The following is a 19,727-nucleotide window of genomic DNA, read 5'->3' on the forward strand; positions in this document are numbered from 1 at the left end:
GGCCTTAAACTCAGAGTCCAGTTTGCTGAAGCACTAATTTTTCTACACAAAGGTTCACGGGTGGGGTGAGTGTGCCAGAGCTTCCCAGCATAGCACATGAGCTGGAGCACAGTCTTTCTCTGAGCAGAAAACAAATTTTCATCTTCCAGAAAACATTAGGTCAGAACACCTCACAGTTCTATCAATTTCCAAAAGTCTCTAATTGTTTTGTAAGTGATTTTGCCTTAGAAATTCCTCTGCTATGCCTACATTTCTTACTTCCTTATGTTGGCCCTGAGGGGCAAATCAGAAGCCAAGAGTGTGAGTGTGTTCTGTATAACAAGGTTTGCCAAGAGATGTGAAGGGCTCCACAGTCTGATAAGAGGTTGGGGGAAGCATGCACAAGTGCTAGGAAGGAAACAGAAGGCAGAGTATCTCCAGGTGGAAAGCCTGAGTCTCTAGCTGTAGGGTCTGGAGTGACAGGACTTTAGAGTCACCCATTCCCATGAAGCAGATTGAACCTCAATGCGTGCTCCATAAACCCTGAACCAGATTCCACACAGAAGCAGTTAATAAAAGAAGCACTATTTTATTTAGCAATTTAGTCAACAGTTGCATTCACTTGACAAACAAATCTGGCAAAATAAAGTGATGCCAAGCAAGCTGTAAAACTAAGTGGAAACCTTCAAAAATCCAGCCCTGTAAGTGTAATACCTTTCCATTTTGCCTGAAAAATCTTTCCCCATTCAGTATTTAGCACATGAAAACTTTGTTCTAGGGTCTGTCAATGGTTTGTTCCATTAATATCATTCAGCGTTGACCTATTTTCTAGTATTTGCGCTTCTTCCTACAAAAAGTTATGTTTTGCTATTAAACTGTTCAGATGTAGATGTCCAGCTTAGGACATCTAACTCACTCCATGGAATTGCTTATCATTTTCTAGCATTTTCTAGCAAATATGTAGGGACTTTAAACCCCTGCCTAAGGATGCTCTGAATTGCACTTGGACTATTTGCCTGAAGTCATTTGGGCAACTATCTTCCATCCTGTCCAATACAAACAGGAGGGTTGCAGCACACACAGAGACACACACAGAGGAAGTCACATGAAGTATTAAGTAAGCATTCAATCTTCGGCCATGTCTGAGGGCTAGAGTCCGATGACTTGTGGGAGGGCACTATGCCAGCCTAACAGATGGACATACATATGGGTAGTCAGGACATCATGTGAAGCCATCAAGTATGGATACTAAGGGCATGATTCCAACCTAAGAACATGAGCTTTCTGTGAAGGTTAGGGGGATGTTAAGCTGAATTTGCTTTCAAAAATCAAGAATAGATTCTGCTGCCATGTCCAGTAACAGTTGTACTCTTAGTTAATCAAGTGGAGTTGTTGCTGGCTAAAGAGAGAGGGTTTTTTGTAACAGAATGATTATGAAGTGAAGTTTTAATATTTCCCAAGAGATTTCATTCTGACAAATGCTGAACATGTTTGGGTTTGGGGTGGGGAGGGAGAATGTAGTTAATGTTAGTGATTTTGCACTTGCAGCGCTTTGATCCTGCAACACCATCTGGCCTGTGCCTTTTTGCCAGAGGAGAAGGAAACAGCTCTTGCAGCACTGAATGCAGCCCCAATAGCCAAACGCATCCTCCAGCATCCTTTACCAGGTGGGAACTGCTGCCCCATCCTGATGAGGAGGGAATGAGAACAGAGGCACAATACCTCTACATGCATTGCCCTACTGAGTACTGCGCTATTGTTGCTGATGCCTATGAGTGGAAGAGAGGCATGCCCATCCTACAGCTTGCTGCTGCTGTGTCCTTCAGGAGGCGGGAGAAGTCATGCCTTCTGAACCTAATTCACTGCTACCACTGCTGTCGCCCAAGGGGTGCCAGAGCCTGCTACTGAAATGTGATCCCACCCCTTACTAAGGTTAGACTATATAAATCTGACTAGATCCTAAAGGGCTTTCAAAACTTTACCAATTGGCTAGGCAGAGCACATGCAACTTTATTCCCAAACATGAGGGGAGAGGCAGCATCTTGGTTTATGGAGCACTGTGTATCCACAGCAAAGTTGGGCCAGGAAGCACTGAATTCCACTTTCAGTTGAAACGAGATGGTCAGGAGAACATTTAAACTTTTTTGAAGACAAATAGTACATAGGTTTTATTGATTAAAAGACCCTGTTTCTTCCAGTCTTGACCTAAAAGCATAAAGAGAAAAGAATCCACCGCTTCCTCTGATGGCTCAGTCCAGAGGCTGCAGGTTGCTGCATTCTGTTTCCAGACATTCAGGTGCTCTCTGCTAGACTCAACAACTCTTTAGCATTCAGTGCTCTTTCCATGAAGTTACTGATTGTAATGCAAGTCACTTTTCTAACTACTTTTCACTAAACAACAAAGATTGACATCTTTAAGATTCACACCAAAGGAATTTTCTGAAGAACGCTATTCTTCTGCTTTTTTTTTTTTTATTCCCTCTACAATTTTCCATGTCATTTAAGAACATAGACACCAGAAAATGTGTGCAGCAATCCAGTTTCAGTCTCCCCAGCACTAGATACATAGACATTACTCCTTATTCTACTGGTTTATATAGCTATAGACTACACTGGCCTGTCTCACAAGTTATCCTCTAATTTCTTTCATGAAACAGCAAATTCCAGGATATAGCTACCATTTTGTAGTTTCAGCCTATGCACCCTGGTTCTCTGCATAACTTTAATATTATTAAATTTACATTTTAGAATGCATTTGTTTGCATTTAATGTCCCACTTGTAGAATAATCAAAATTGCTCTATTTTGTCTCATTGCCTTGTCACAACTAGTTTCTAGCCACTTCAAAACTAGTTTTTGAAGCATCCATACATTTCATAGAAGTCATTTTATATTCATTCATTCATTTCTTTTTTGAAGAAAGCAAATGCCATAGTATTTTCTGCAGGATTGATCTTCCATTAATGACCTTTTGATACCTCTCAGTCAATTTTTAATCCATGTAATGAGCTTTTTATAAGCATAGTGCTATTACTTTTATAGATAGAATATTGCATAGCAATCAATAAAATAGGCTACAAAATCATATGCCTCTGACATCTACATTGTTGCTCTTGCATAGAAAACATGTAATCATCAAATCAGATTTGTTGCACAGTACTAATATCTAGAGTACCATATTAAATGCCATTAATTATAAATTATTAATATTAATTATAGAATATATGTGTTAATTAATCATAATTAATATTAATTATAACTAATGGTATTTCTGTCAGGTATTCTTTATTAATCTAATTTTTTCTTTATTTTGCTTAGGACCAATGTCAGGCTCACCACCATACAATCATTTCAGCCATCCTATTTCCCTTTTTTGAATGTTGGCACAATACTAGAAACTAGAAAGTTTCAACTTTCTGTAACTTTCCACAGCAAGATGTGCTAAAAAGTTACATCAGTGAGTTGTAGAATACTTGACCAACACCTTCACCTTTGATTACAAGTTTTCCAAGTTCACCAATGTTTTACACCTAGCAAAGAATTACCAGAATTCTAGTTACAACAGAAGGGCAAAACTTCATTATAGTGATACATTATTCTGATACTCCTAAGTACAGAACAGAAATATTTTTAATGGAACTGCCTGGTTGTTGCATAATTATTATTGCATAATAATTAATAATTTTACAACTTTATCCTAAGCTCTTACAAGGATTTTTATGGACTTTCATTATTCTTAGATTTTTTTTTTTTCTTAATGTACTTAGATATCTACTTACTCTCCCTGGTCTTGCTCTGATGTTGTCACATTCCTCTATCAACTTTCTATATTTCATACCTCCCAGTTTCCAAAGATGTCTGTCTACTTTCTCTTTTCTCTATTCACTATATGCCTGTTAATTCCTATTTGCTACCTTCACTTTTGCATTGAATCCAGAGGGGCTGGCAGCTAAGATTTTGAGTATCTTTGAATCATTACTCTTTTGTTATCTAGCAAAATTTTCATGAATGTTGAATTCATGAAGAATTCCAAATTTTCATTCATATATTTGTCTGATTTTTCCTAGCAATTACATTCACATTTTTCTCAACCATAGAAAATTACCCCTTTTGAAGAACCACATGCACGTTTTGTTGCTTGGGATTGTTCTTTGTTTGTCTATACTGATTGTAATCAGGTCATGAAAACCAACTCTAAGGCAGTTGTGAACTTCTGGTCCAGTAAGGTATTCATATTTATCAAATCTAATAAGATCCTCAATTAAAAATACATCATGCGGGGTGTAGAGTCTTTCCATTAGAAATATATATAATATAATATATAATATAGTTTCTATATATATAGATAGATTTTCTTTTAATCTAATAATATTTTATTTGTATGTTTGACAAACCTCCAGTACATACACTTTCCCCTAAGCCATGAGGCCACCACTTTTATTAATATGCATTTAAAATCCAGTTATTCTGTGTTATCAAAAACTCCAGAATAGCAGATCACGCCTTTAAACTTGCACATCTCTTTTAGCTACTCTGTCTTTCGTATGCCATTACACCCACTTGTTTTACTATCCCAGTAGCTTGAGTACTCCCATCAGCTTTCCGGATTGCCATTTACTTCTCACTGATGAGAATTTCCAGTTCATTTTCTTTGTTACCCAGACTCCACGGCTGCTGCTTCATACAGCAGGAATGCCTTGTTCTCTGCCTGACTGTTCTCTCCCTTTAGACACGTTTTGCTGGATTACAGTTAGGTACTATAATCCATATACTTTATATCTTATGTCATATATGACAACTCTTAATTTGTTTTTCTTACAAGTTTGGGTGTTGTGCAACTCTGAGTTTAAGAAGGTACCCATCATCAGCTCTTTTAAAAGCATCAGGAAGGGTATGTTTCCATGAGTGCACAGAAAGGCATCTTTATTTAGGAAATGCTACTCTCTTCACCTGGCCAATGGAGTCGGGTACACTTCGCACTTGTGAAAGTTTGCAGCAATGAGAGCATTTCTCTCTTGCCTCAGGAGACCTACTGCTGATGTCTGTTTTTCCATATCCCCCTTCATATTATATGATCATTTAATGCCTTCTTTTTTCAATGTCTAAAATATTAACAACTATATCACAAAAAGCCTTAATTTCCCCAGAATCTCCAGAGTAAGCGAGAACAGCATCTGGATCACTACTTTACTTCATGGGATATTCTGCCCCAATACCTTGGACAAATAAAACAAATTACTCAAATGGAGTTCTGGCCTTTTTTTTTTTTTTTTTTTTTGCCATCCTGCTTTGTGAGGTTATTCAATTAGTTCTTAAAATAGTTTACAGGGTTTAATTTGGGGAAATAAATGAGGTTACTGTCAAAAAATGTCTTAATCTGCACTTTTTCTGCAAGATGGACAGTATTCAACAATCCTGAGCTCCCTTTTCTCATGAACATAATGAGACATTTCTCAGTTGAATGCCCAGAGGTGCATAGCTTGTAATGAGGGTTTAGAAATGGATAGCTAGGAAAAAAGAGAGAGAGAGAAAGAGAGAGAAAGAAAAGGCAAAAAGCAAGAAAAAGAAAAAGAAAGAAAGAAAAAGAAAGCCATGCATCTTAAATTTTGGCATATACAATTAAACAAATGCTAACTGAGCAAGTGAGCTAAAAAAAAGAAACTGGAACCATTATTTGTCAGCTAGTTGGTTTTGTAAAGATAATTTATGTTTAAAGTATATTTAACCTTAAAATCATCACATAATGTTTGTAAACAGACCCTAAAGCTTCTTTATTGCTTTATTTTTCTGTTACAAAATTATTGTGAGAAAAGATGTGTCCTACCATTGTTTTTCATCTTAAGCTATGCATCTGGCATTTGTTTACAGTGCTATGCTTTAAATAAGCTTACTGAATATGTGAATGAAAAAAGTCAAAAGCAACCTTTTTCACAATGAAATCCACTTGTTTTCAAAACTATTTTAACCACATGTAATTCCAATGAATTAATGTAATTCCTATCACTATGACCTTTCCTCATTAAAAATTTTCTATCTAGACACAAAATGAAAAATGAAAATGATTATTTTAAACTATAATTTAAACTGATATGTAAATTTTTGTTGATACAGTTTATAACACAGTATAACATAAACTCATCTGCATACTATAGATAAATTATGCTCCATTATTATTATGCAGGCTGTTGTCACAGATTTTTCTTCCACTGCTTTGACTTCAAAAAAGAATCTGACATTCACAAGCAGTAGTGATCTAGATCTAATGACATTCATTTGTCATTTTTTATCCTTTTCTGCTACATATCAGGATGCTCCATGTTTTATAGTATTACATTCTGGCTTCTCTCTTGTAATAGACATAAAACTCAACACTTGTCAAGAGTATCCACATCTCAGTACACACTAGAGAGCTCTTATTTTAACATGTCCTCAGTTCAAGTGTATCATGCAGCTGAGCAAACAATGGACTTTCCATTCACTGTTAATTCTAAAAATTAAAGCTTTGCATATTTTCAGTGAACTAAACATTTAAGAAATTAATTCTCTCTCAAAGGATTATTTTGTGCAACCTAAAATAAAACATCACTTTTCATTATTGACCTTTAAAAATAAGAAATATTTCATTTTGAAAATGTCCAAATGAAACAAATCTTTTCACTTTACAAAATATTGCAGTGCTGCTTAAGTTGCATTTTTCCTGTAAAAAATTTCATTTGTGAAACTCATCAAGGGTTGTATATCTTACATTCACTAAGACTATATTGCCAATGTCCATAAAATCAAGCATTCATACTAAGAAAACAAGGTGAAAACCATTGAGCTTGCCTCATTCACATAGTCTATAATATCCATAATACATACAAAGAATGAAAAACCCTCCCCAGTTATTCAACAGTCAACCTGCAAAGAGTTAACAGACTTCACAATTATAGTTGCCTAGAGAGATAGCCCTTTGCCTAACCTGCCCGAAACTTGCACATCTGATTAGTAGTTGCTGATACAACATGCGTGGTGCACTCAGAGGCTTTATAGGTGCGTGCTAGCAATGAGGCACAAGATACTGAACTGCTTATGCAGAGACAGGAGCATTCTCATTAACAAGTCAGAGGCATTGCTTTTGAGAAACAGCATTACTCTGAACTCTTCTGGAAGCAACAGGCAATGCTTACAGAGGTTGTAGGCTAAGGTTATGGCCTAAATGATTCCAAGTAGTACTCATTCTTGAGCTTTGCAAACTGCTATTAATGAGAACTCATCCAGAAAACAACTTCAAATCTAACTTTTGCCCCACTATGTGCATGCCAGAGCAAATCTCTGAAGAAGGATCAGTTTGAGAGTGCACTGAAGACAGACTATACGAACTGGGCCTTCCGACATCAGTCAGCGTGCCAGAAAAACAACCCTGGCAGAACTCAGACATAGTTCTGAGGTTAACTGAGACAGAAAGGAAAAAGCCTACCTTGCAATATGTGTATCTGCTGTGGCTTATAAACACAGTGTTACATGCAGACTGGAACCTAAATGAGATTTTATCCTTCCTTGTACAAACACTTTCAACATTTTTCACACTATGCCCTTTTCTTGGTGTCTATAGGCAAATCCACATACATCTCTGCTTGTTTATTTTACATTTCATTTTTCTTTCCTTGTCAAATATTTCATTACTATATATCTTCTCTACAAGTTTATATATGATTAAACAACAAAGCACTAGGAAATTGTCCTTCCATATAAAATGTGTTCAGCCTTACAGTTTATCACCATAGCTCTACTGGTGTAGGTGTAAGTATTATAATTATGAGGTTAGCAATAATTGTGTCTATGCAGTATTATAACAAATGCTGGAGCAAGGAGTTGAATAGTATTTATCTAGCCATTAAATTGTACTCTAAATGGAATTAAAGAGAGAGAAAATGAGGAACTTACATAGGCCAGTCTCATAATGAACTTGTCCAGTCTCCAGACAGTATTTTTTTCTTAGTTTGTTAGTTCAAAAGTTATTCCCTCTCCTCTAAACAAAATCTACAGCAGTCCTGTAAATCAAGTCTTAGTATCAGCAGTCATTTCAGTGACAGAATGAATATCTATGTGGTATGGACAGTGGAGTGAAATGTCAAAGGGAACAGGTCCCATTTAATCACTGCAAGCTCACTAATAAATATCAGCCAAATACATTCTTCTTGTCTCTACCCATCCCCCTTAAAAGTAGCTCTTCAACTGAAAAGGGATATAATACATTTCAACCTGCCATCTATTTTTAGTTGTTCCTCTGCAATGAATCTTTTAAAAGAGACAGTCATACAGATACATCTGCAGTATGTTTAATGGGAAGCTCGTGAATTCCCCATTCTTGCCACGCAAGGCAGCTCATTTTCAGTCAGTTGGAACTGGAAAATGATGACATAAAGACACAGCTCAAGACATGCAGGTAAAAGATGAAGAGAACTGCACAGCCCATTCCCCAAAGTTCTGTGTGGAAAGGTACTGGACACATTTTAATAGAATGGGGTGGTTATCTACTCATTCAGTTCTAGAAATGGGATCAAGGGTTTATTTATGCTACCCTTAGTTTTTTCATTCATTTTTGATGCAGCTTTGGATAAGACACTTTTGTATTAATGCCTGAGCTCTACCACCTTAAGAAAAAAGGAAGTTAATACTTGTATACTTTGAAGGACAGGAGCTGGCTTTAAGCAATGTTCACAGTGCAGTCTGGGATTCCTAGAAGAGGTACTTTACGTGGGTGCAAAAAATTATAGTTTTTAATCTAATTATCAAGATTCCTCCTCTTCCAAGGGTGCGCAGCTGCATAAGAATTGGGGGGTGGGGGAACATCCAGGTGGTGATCCTTTCTTTGAGAGCCAAGGTTTTGTCATAATTTAAATAGGGTGTTTTGAGTTTGGATGTCTCCAAAGATCAGAATAAATAACATCAAGTGTAAAGAGATACACATAAAAACTGACACAAATATTTGTTTGATATTTCTTTCACTGAGCTGTTTCTGAATTGAGCAAGTAGTTATGTGGTATCTCCAGTGATCTGATTCTGCTTCACTGAGAGCCAGGCAATTTTCTCAGGGCAGATTCAGTCATTCTTTCACTCCTTTTTTTTTTTTAATATAAACAGCAGACTAAGTTGTGAAGATCGGTTAGCAAGTTAATTATAATTGATACAGAAATGGGCTTGAAAATGTGTTTGGAGCCCTTTAACACAACATCAAGTCAAGGATTTAATACAATGCTACAAGAATAGCGTACTCAGTATTGTTTGAGAAAGGAAGCAAACCTTTCCAGCAGCTCCACTGAAAATAAGATTGCCTGTGACACATTGCATTCTTTCCTGGCTTGTGCTTGAATAGAAAGACAAGGGGAATAGATTATCAGTCCTTGACTGGTCATGGTGAGCCCACACATAAACATACAAATCATCCCTCAATATCTGACAAATTGAATTTCACTTAAATATTCAAGATATATCCCTGATGCAATGTGGCCTTAAATTCTCATGCAAGTACCCTCTTTGCTTAGAGCAGACCTCAAGCCCAAGGAGAAGTACAGCTCATTTACAAAATGTTCCTGGACCAACTTATACTAAATCAAAATAGAAAGACTCTACCAGACTTCTGAATTTGACGCATAAAAGAAAAGGACTTTCTCCAGCAATAAGTAGCAGAGATCACACAAGCCAGAGCAAACATTCACTGGGTGCTGCACTTCTTTGTCTCCTTTTCTTTGTTTATATCCCTTCAAGGGTACAAGGCTCTCTGCTTCACTAGTCTCATTAGAAAATTATAACCAGTCATTTTCAGGTGCCTCATTCTTCTGCCGCATTTGCAGTTCAATAGGAGCATCTGCCTGCTAAAACAAAGTTTTAACCTGTTTCTTACCAGAATCTTGAAAATTTATATATAATAAAAAGTGTCACTTGTTTTCATTTTTTAACGTTTGGCTGAAAAGTAAAAACAAAACACTAGGGAATAAGGTCACAACTCTAGAAGATCACACCTGAAGCTGGTCCAAATGAAGGTACTCTGCTGGCCCTTCACGCATTTCAGAGCATTTCAAGAATGTGAAAGTCATACCAGCAGTGTGCAAGAAACAGCCTTAGCTCACGGTATTTTGTATCCCCCCTCCCACCTTCTAGCACCTGCCTTCCACCCAATTCAAACTGAAAACTGGCTGAAATGGCAGACTCTATGAATAGCCAGGATCTCTCTGGGCTTTAGTGCTGCTGATTGATACCCACAACCATGTCACCTAGCTCAGTGCTCAGCAGAAGGGGGACCCATGGAGAAGGAATGCTCTATCTAAAATCTATAACCCGGAGATCTGGACATGGTTATAGGAGTTGTAGCTATCAGATGCATGGTAGCTGGAAAGCTTTCTGTGCACAGCTGTGGAATAAGATAGCCTTTGCCTCCAAGTGTGCCTGCGTGCTGCGCTGTCCTTCCATAGTGAGGGTCTAGGATGAAAGTGCAGTGCTCCCTGCGCACACCCTGCCGACTGCTTAATGAGAGATTGCAACACCCCGCCTGTTCCCTGGGGATGCACGCTAGGCATGAGGCGACAGCAGTACTGGGGTAGGGATTGAGGGCATACCTGTGCCGTTTCTGCCACACTGCTTTGTACAGGGGTTGCCTTGCTGCAGTCTGCGCTCTGGGAGGGTACACTGGAGCAAACGGTAAGGCCTAAACTCCAGCGGTTTCCCCAGTGCCCTGCAGCGGGCCTTCCTCTTCCCAAGGAACACTGCAAGAACTCAAGGATTTGACCTTGAGGCACCATTGGGTGCTATTTGTAACATGCAATACAGACATAGATTATGTAGAATTTAAAGTGACTGACATAAATGTACAAATTACTGTTATCATGTTACATATTTCCCAGTGCTCTCAGCCCATTACTGAAATAATTGCAGTAATATTGGTAAAGAAAAAAATTAAACAATTTTTTCTTGACTTTTGATTCAGTATTTATTGTTTGAATTTTGATTTAGGCTCTCCAATAGAATTTTTTGTTAACTAGTTAGTATCCAATAACAGCTGTAATAAAAATATACACATAGTAAAAAATAATAAGTACTGAAGTAGGTTTGGTATGAGAAGATAATCTGTTTAGCCTACAAGAATTAGTTATCTGTTATAACCAACAGAAGTTTTAAAAAATTTTAGGAAAATGAAGATGCAAAGTATATAAAATAAACTATAAAAAGCATGTTAGAAGGGTAACTGTTTGGAACTTTTCCCAAAGAATTGTTTATTAACCTTGGGCAATCCCCATCAGCCACACTACAATAAAAGGATAAATAAAGCTGTAAATATGTAGACATAAGGCTGTAAATATGTACACAGGGTAACGGAATGGCAGTGGTTTTGTTTTATCACACTGTTCTTTGCTTTTATGGAAGTCAATTCTTTACTATCAAAGGAATATTGAGTTTATATTTAGTATTTGAGTTATCATACTATAATAATTTCAGAGTGATTAGTCAAAAATGAACCTATCAAACCTATCCAAACCTATCAAAACAATAAATCACACGTGCTAAGAACATCTAATTACCAAGAAACTGAATGGGGACTATACAGACTTTCCTGTGCTGCTCTTCAGTAAAAGGCTAAGACTAAAATTACCACACTATTTAAATATGAAATATGTTCAGTTGCGTATCTACTATAATTGATAGTTTAAGATCTTAAACTAAAATGTAAGGTATAGACTCTATTTTTTAACTGATATGTTCTAAGTTTCAGGCTCTTTGAAAGAAGGCATTTTGAGCATTTATCTAGATAACAAAATGTGAGATCATACTGGGGAAGAGGAGGGGAGTTATTTCCAAAACAAACACACTAATCATTTAATAAAAATGCTAAAAATACCCAGCTTCCCTCTCTTGTCACTAATTAGCATAAAATAGTCACATTACAGAATTTTTATGAGAATGCCCTGCATTCACCCATGCATTTCATTCAGATCTGTCTTCAGAGAACAAGACAGCCTAGCCCTGGAAACACGTACAGCATCACCACCTCTAATTTTCAACTGTCTTTGGTCCTGCTCTAGTAGGCAAACTGTTGTGGGCTCTCCCATCCCTTTGCTCTTGTTTCGGATTATTCTTTCTCATCTTCACTTCTAAATGAGCTATGGATTGTACCAACACCTACAATGGACCTCTTGTGGGTTGCAGCAGTAAAAGAGTGTCATAATCCTAACACAAACTTTGGTATAAGGTTAATCTGTGTATAAATATATATATTTATTTATATATAGGTGTATACCTATATATATGTGTGTGTGTGTGTGTGTGCGCACACAGAGCACATACTCAGCTTCTTTCTTTCCATAGCCTTAGTCAGTTGCCCACAGCAGCTCCAGTAACAAAAATTTATCTAAGAAGTCATAAATGCCTTTGGCACGGGAAGCCATGACTGGTTCCAAAATACGTTGGAACCAGTCTTGGCCCCAGAGAAGGCAGTATTCAAATTCATACTGTACTGGGAGGAGGGGGTCCACATTTTTTATAGTGAAATGCAGCTAGCAATCATCACACACTCAGTGCAACAGGGATGCACAGCAACCTGCAGAACCGTGATGGATTTCTCAAGGGTGCCAGTGGTGTAAAATGTTGGGGTTCTGCAGAATTAGGAAAATTACCTAAATGACAGTGTCTCATTTTTCAGTGATCCTTTGAGCATGGCATATGTAATGGCATGTGAAAGCACTGTTCCCAGGAAGGCTGAATCAAAATATCTTTTTGGGATGTGTCATTTTTCAGTGTGTGCTTATCACAGTTTTTCACATGAGGATGGAGGCCCTTGTAATATGGAAGGTCTTCAATGTTGTATTATTGTATTGCTCCTTTCTATTTTCTAATAAATGGAGTCACTATAACTCAATAAATGATTGCAGTTGTATCTAGAAGATGCATCCTCATGAAAATCTGTCCCCAAAATCTTTTATGGAAAGTTAGTAGAAAAGTAAACAGATTTTACAAAGCAGATTAACTGGTTTGATGTGTCTGCTTTGTCCTGCTTTGGTGAAGCAAGTCAACTTTAAATACTATGCAGCGAGATTTTTTTTTAAATAGGCTTTGCTTCACCAGAGTTGCTCCAACACAACTAGAATATACCACTATATTCATCTTCCTTATTTCCTTATTAACTTTCTTATTTCCTTATTGCGCTTACTGTCACTGATGTGTGTATTTTGGGAGTTATTTGCTTCATATCAGCCCGTCTGGTTTTGTGAAATCATACTGTTGAAACCATAACTTCAGATTCATGTCCACACAGCGCACAGAGGAGCAGAACCTTTTCTTTACACATACATATTTGCCACTGTTTAAGTAGATGAAAGAGTGGGCTTTAATATGCCATAGAAAAAAGAAAACAAGCCTTTATAACTGTGGAATTCAAGGTGACAAGAAAATATCCAGCTTTTCCACTTACACCTTGTTGTGATGCTAACAAGAGAAAGCAACAGATACAGTTCATGGTTACTCATCAATAGTAGTCTTCAGAAAATCCAGAAATATTGCTGGAGATTGAATCTATTAATCATAAAGGTATAATTTTCATAATTATTCTGATTATATCATCTCCTTGCTCAGTGCCTTTAGATGAGAAATGCAAATTTCAGAAACTTCATTAAAATTTCTATTGCTCATCAGAAGCATTTCTTACTCTCAGAGTATTTGAGGATAGAGACAAAACAGGGAAAACATGCTGAGTGCAATGAAGAGTAATTGAATGACAGAGTGCAAATACTGAATAAGATTGTTTATAAACAAGCTACTTCTTAATATTTCCTTCATTACCGTCAACTCTAACTACTCAAAGCTTAGCTTCTGATTGTGCTAGTCTTCTTTCTTTATAAATGACTCTTATTTTTCAATCACACTAAGGTTTTCCTTGTTTTGTCCTTATTGCCATTCCAATGGAGACAGGTATTGGTAAGTGTATAGTAGACAGTTTCTGTACTAAAGACAAAAGCTAACAGTAGAGCAGAGTACTGTGGTGGGCATTATATTTTGGATAACTTGCAGAATTCCGATTCCTATCATCTGCATAATGTAAATATTCTATGATACTTAAAAGCTCAGGTGTCTTGGACAAACTTCAGCCTAATGAACTATACTGGACTCATTATCCTGCCAGTGCAACTGGTTTTCAAAGGAACTATGCTAAACCATACCAGATATGAATCTTTCTCATTCTTTATTCCCAAAATGTTTCTACACAGAGCTTCGGTTTGAACTATATGCACTTGCTGCCACATTCTTGTGCTGTGGACTGTTAAACAGCTTCTGTATCTCTCTGGAGATGCGAATCCCTAGCTCTAGTATAAATGAAGTTTGTAAATGCTTGAGGGCGGAATGTTCTACATAAATGGGAGATATTGTCATTACTTAGCACTGTGGGAAGCCTGTCAAAAGCTGAAACAGCCTTGCCCGCGAAATGCGGGCAAGCGTATAGAGAAATCTGTGGCTCATTGTCATCCGTGTTTGCAAAAAACTAATAAACATTCAATCCACTGGACTTTAGAGTTCCTCAAATCCATGCATGCGTCAGCCTAGGCCCATCTCCAGCCCTTTGCTTCTGCTAGGGGCATCAGGTTGGGGATTTCTGCTTAACCTATAAATCTGCATATCAAAACATAGACTATATACTGAAAATTTTGTAAAACTCCAGTAGATGAAAAGGAACGCAATTTTTCATTCCAAATGAATCAATAAATATCATTTAAAGTGTTTAAAGTTAATAGGTATTTTGATTAATTAGATGAATACACCAAGATTATTTCTAGATTCTCTTCAGACCCTCTGTTTAACCAGTCGATGTTGCAATGCTTGGCCTGCAGCACTTCTATTTTCAGCTCTAATGGAACAGTCTTAAATTGCTTATTTTCTGTTTACTAAAGTCATTGAGCTAGTTACCATGGAAACTGCGGCAAGTGCCACAGCTTAACTGTTTTATTAAATGGATTGAAGGTACAGCTGCAAAACTTGAAAGGCCAGCATGTCAATTTTATACATAGCTCAGACTGCCATATATATCACATTACAGCAAGTACTACATTAAATATTAGGAGCCAGAATCTGATCTTGGTTATAATGATATAAATCTTTACCATCTCTCCCCTCAATGGCAAATAACAATTTATTCCTGTGGAACCCAGATCAGGATCTGTTTTTGTCAAATTGCACTGCCTGTCAGGTTTCAGTGATTACTGCATTTGAATGAATAAATTGCAGATGATGTACATTAAATCAGTCCCCAGTTATCAGGGAAAGACACCCTCTCAGAGCTGTGTTTGCACAAAGCTTTTAGCACATTATTATCTTATCGCTTACAGCAATCACATTATTTTTGGAATCACTATTTTCTGCTAGTTTAAAAGAGAGATTTAGATCAAAAATAATGACCTTGTCGAATGAAACTTCTTTAAAAGAGAATTACTTTGGAAGAATTAACACAAAACACATTCTTTAAATGTCTAATTAGGCATTTGAACAAGAACACCCTGAGATTCAGAGGTGTTGAAAAATTACACCTTCTGTTCCTTTCGGTCTAAGCTGGGTGTGCTCCACTTGTCTGAGATCTAGGCTGCTTTTAACTTCATGCTTCAACTTGCATATAGCACAAGTCAAATACTCTTGAAACTTATTGAAAATTATTACCACATCAATATAGAGATTTTGTGGTAGAATATAAAACCCTGTATGATCAGATCAATAGCAAATATAATTTTTAACACAAACCAGAACATTTTACAGCCCCCAAAAGAATAAGAGCTAAAATAAGAATAGTGATATATTTACATCCATAAATATTTAATGAATGATTCATCCTGTTGTAATAGCACCAAAAGCTTAAAGAATGTTTGACATTTAGAAGAATGGTGTTCTGCTGTCTTCACTAGCATTGTAGTTGGAACAGTTTTTTGTGTTGCTGCTTTTGGTGCTAAATGTCTCCGTACTGTGAGTCTGTCTATATGGATACTTCCAGTAAATAAAAACCAAGAAGCAAAATTAGCATTTTAAAGGAGAGATCTTTTGGAAGAGGTAATAATCTAAAAAATTATAGAAAGATGCATTTCTCTCTATGAAAATTTTCCTGTTTAAATGAAAGAATATTGGGTGTTCAATATTCAATAATTAAATCAAAAGAAATTCTGCAATATCTGTTGGTATAACTAGAATTACTGGAATGAAAAAATAGTGAAGTTTCCTTTCATTTATGTATTTTTCTTTTTTTCCACCCTCTGCAGGATCTACCTTCATTTGCAACACCCACATAATCCCAGTGAAAAATCAAGAGGGAGTAGCAATGATGTTTATTATTAACTTTGAGTATGTAACAGATGAAGAGAATGCTGCATCTCCCGAGAAGTGCAACCCAATACTGCCATCCAAACTTGTAAATCGTAAGTTACTCATTGAAAATTCTCTGTTTACCTCTACTCCTAGCTGAGAGAGCAAGTAACCTGTGCAACAGCAATACAAAAGTCATGAGAGATTTCACATTGCCTGCCGTATTTAAGGAGAATTCAAAAACATAGGAAGTGAAATGTAGCAAACCTGCTATAGAGACATGCAAGATAATCTATCAGGTGTTTGGCAGTACTAACACCATGGATTTTGTGAGTACTGCTTTCCTACTAGGAAATACAAATTCATTGCAGGAAAAACATTTAATAGAAGTGCATTGCCCTTGACAAAAATTAATTATCAACTGAAATCTGCAAAAAAGCATTTTGGTATAGCCAAAATACTACATCCTAACCTACTCAAAATGGAATATTTCTATTTTCCTTTCCAAACAAAACATATAGGGTGGAGGGTTCTGTTAATTCAGATTAGAAAATATAAAACAAGTAAAAAAAGTTAAATCAGAATTAAACATCTTGATTTTAATCAAATTGAAATATTTGGATTGGAATGAATTTTTTTTTTGGTGGTGGTGGTGGGGGGGTTATGCAGAAATGCTTTTGTTTTCATTCTACTCTGGCACATGAGAATTGTCAAAATCAGAAAACTCTCCACAAAGCAAAAAATCTACTTCTTATACAGCTAGGCTGTGTAGCTTTCTATCCCACTATCTGCAGAAAATATGGTCCTTTGCTGACCTTCACTCTGTGCAGTCACTGCACATGATCCTTCTGCTTTGCATCTCCACTCACATTATCTGCTTTTAATTTAAGATTTCCCAGAACACTTCCCCATTTGTACAGACTCTTAGAAAAGCACAGCATGCTCTAACAGTGAATGTTAACATCCTCCCCAGGGCCTGGTTGGCTCAGCAACAGTTGGAAAATGCCTTTTAGCAGTGTAATAATCTTTAATGTTAGTATGATAAAGGGACCTGGAACCTAAGTTTTCTGATTGTCAAATCATCACCTCAACTTTCTCTAAATAGGAGACAAAGATCTTCACTGCAAGAACCCAGGGGAGAACTTTCCCAATGTAAACACTGAACGCTACCATAAGCGATGATATCCTGTATTATTTTTTCTGCTACATATATTGAGAAGATTGTAAGCAGCAGGCCTGCAGCAGTGCATAACAACGTTACCAGCTTCCTTCTGATTAAAGTGGTCTCTGCCATTCTTAATAATCTAGGCTTTCTGCACTGTATCTTCTGGACAAAGAACATAGGATCTCACTCAAAGCTCTGTAACTAAAAAATACGTAAATGAAACATCACCCCCCATAATAATGCCAAATCATTCACATTTTAAAAGACTGCAGTTTGCTTCTGTAACTAATTGGGATGGCCTAAAAACAGTATTTTCATTAACCATGGAGAAAGAGCTCTGAGTGGAGCACTCCGGATGGGCCAAAGTCCTTCCAGTCACATCCGTATAACTGTATGATGGCAATAGGTGCAAAACTGTAAAAAGAAAATTCCTCATTACTGGAAATTAGCACACTGCCAATAATTATTTTTCACCAAATACCCCAGGCTTTTAGAGTCTTTGTACATATTCTTTGCAATACATACTTAAAATCTTTTTCTTTTATACTTCCTTTCCTTATTCTGCTTTTTAAATCACCAATACAGCACTATTTTTCATTTTTCTTGATACCTCAAGAAAACAGTCTTTTTTTTCTAGTAATGTTATGGTTAGAATCCAGTTAAGAAGCATCAGGAAAAAAAAATAAAATTGCATGAGAAAAAAAAAAAAGACAAAACCTACATCAAGTAAACCCCACTCATAATTGTTTCTATTTCAGAAAGACAAAAATGTGTGCGTTTTGGACACTTTATGTTAAAAAAAATGTATTTAGATCTGGGAAATAAATAAAATTGTTCAGCTGGTCTATGCTTAATATGGTTCTATTGACAAAATAGAAGGTATATCCCCTCCCCCAAAAAAGCTTCATGTCCTGCAAAGAGCTTTTTGTTCTGCTATCTGCTACATCAGTGTACACTTGCAAATATTGTCGCTTGCCATATTTTAAAGTGAAAAGCTGCTAAACAGGACATCCACAAAAAAAGCACTTAGTCAAAATAGCGCTCTCTTCTTTTACAGTAGTTATGCCTAACATGCACAGGGAATTTCCCTGCTAAGAGTCCTTGAAGAGATGAGCCCCATAGACGGGGCTCCAATCTCAGTACACAATTGAGAAAGATCAATGTGCAAAAGGAAGGCGAGAAAGGTGGCAAATCATGCTCCTGATAGGGGGCTCAGCCAGGTACCAGAAACTGCCATAAACTAGAGCAGACACACGGCTGCTCTTACTTCTACCTAGATGCTTGCGGTCTCTGAGCAGACTGTTATGTGGGCAGGATTGGGAAGCTGGTGATATAAGATATGCTACACAGCCAAAAAATCCTCCTGGCAGAGAGAATTCTCAAGATAGAGGCCAACCTGTGCAAAGCATCCAGAAATAACTTCAAGATGTTGTGTACAGGCCACTGGTGGATTTGAATTAAAACAAACAAACAAAAAGCTTGACGTCTACAAAAGACAGAGGCATAAAAGATAAGGCAATCAAAGAAGTCATGAAAAAGTGATGGATCATTTCCCAGTAAAAATATCTATTTTAAAATCCAGCCATGTTCCTACGTAAGAAAGGCGAACAGCAGATTGTCTGGGAAAAGGTTGACTTTTCACCATCTTTCTCTATTTGGAACATACAGCATCCAGTAAAACAGGTGATCAGTTTTCAACGGATTACACAAGAAATAGACAGTAACGGGCACTGGTTCAGAGAAAAAAAAAGCAACAAAACACAATCCCTTCAAATCCAGCAACCAATTTAGAGAATAAAAATAGAGAGGGAACCAGCCCTACAACAAGTGAAATGCATCTCTGACAAGCAACCAAGATAAGGACCAGCTAATGAAAAAAGACAGAAGATTTCAGATTGCATTAACATCTACTACCCAGAAGTACACAGATCATGAGAGGTTTCTTTTCAGAGTTTCTTAGATTGAGTTTTCTCATGTTAGAATGTCTTTTCAACATGAAAGCAAATAAAAATGACTGAGTAAGGTTACAGGAGAAATGAGCTAAGACGTGAATGGGAAACAAAAGAATCACAGTTATTTTCCTGATCCCAGAAAATAAGATAAGAACTCTCCTATGCTATCATTCTTCCTCTGATTGAGTTATTAAGACCTGGCATCAAATTTATCAAGTGTAATTTTGAACAACCTTTCCTTTCTTGAAAGCATCTATCTTGCTAGCTGCAGCCAACAGTTTTAAACAGTTTTAAACAGCTTACCACAGTGCTGCTCATGACTGA

The 19,727-nt window shown here is 36.9% G+C and overlaps 1 protein-coding gene across 1 annotated transcript in view; it reads left to right on the plus strand.

Annotated features, from left to right (window-relative positions):
• The window catches only part of KCNH7 (potassium voltage-gated channel subfamily H member 7), a 242,519-nt gene that overhangs the window by 126,590 nt on the left and 96,202 nt on the right, over positions 1–19,727 (plus strand). The window contains exon 3 of the mRNA XM_067298547.1: positions 16,244–16,399. Within this exon, the coding sequence (XP_067154648.1) occupies positions 16,244–16,399 (156 nt within the window). The remainder of the gene's footprint in view (positions 1–16,243; positions 16,400–19,727) is intronic.

Source organism: Apteryx mantelli, chromosome 6 (assembly GCF_036417845.1).
Source record: "Apteryx mantelli isolate bAptMan1 chromosome 6, bAptMan1.hap1, whole genome shotgun sequence".
Taxonomy (NCBI): Eukaryota; Metazoa; Chordata; class Aves; order Apterygiformes; family Apterygidae; genus Apteryx; species Apteryx mantelli.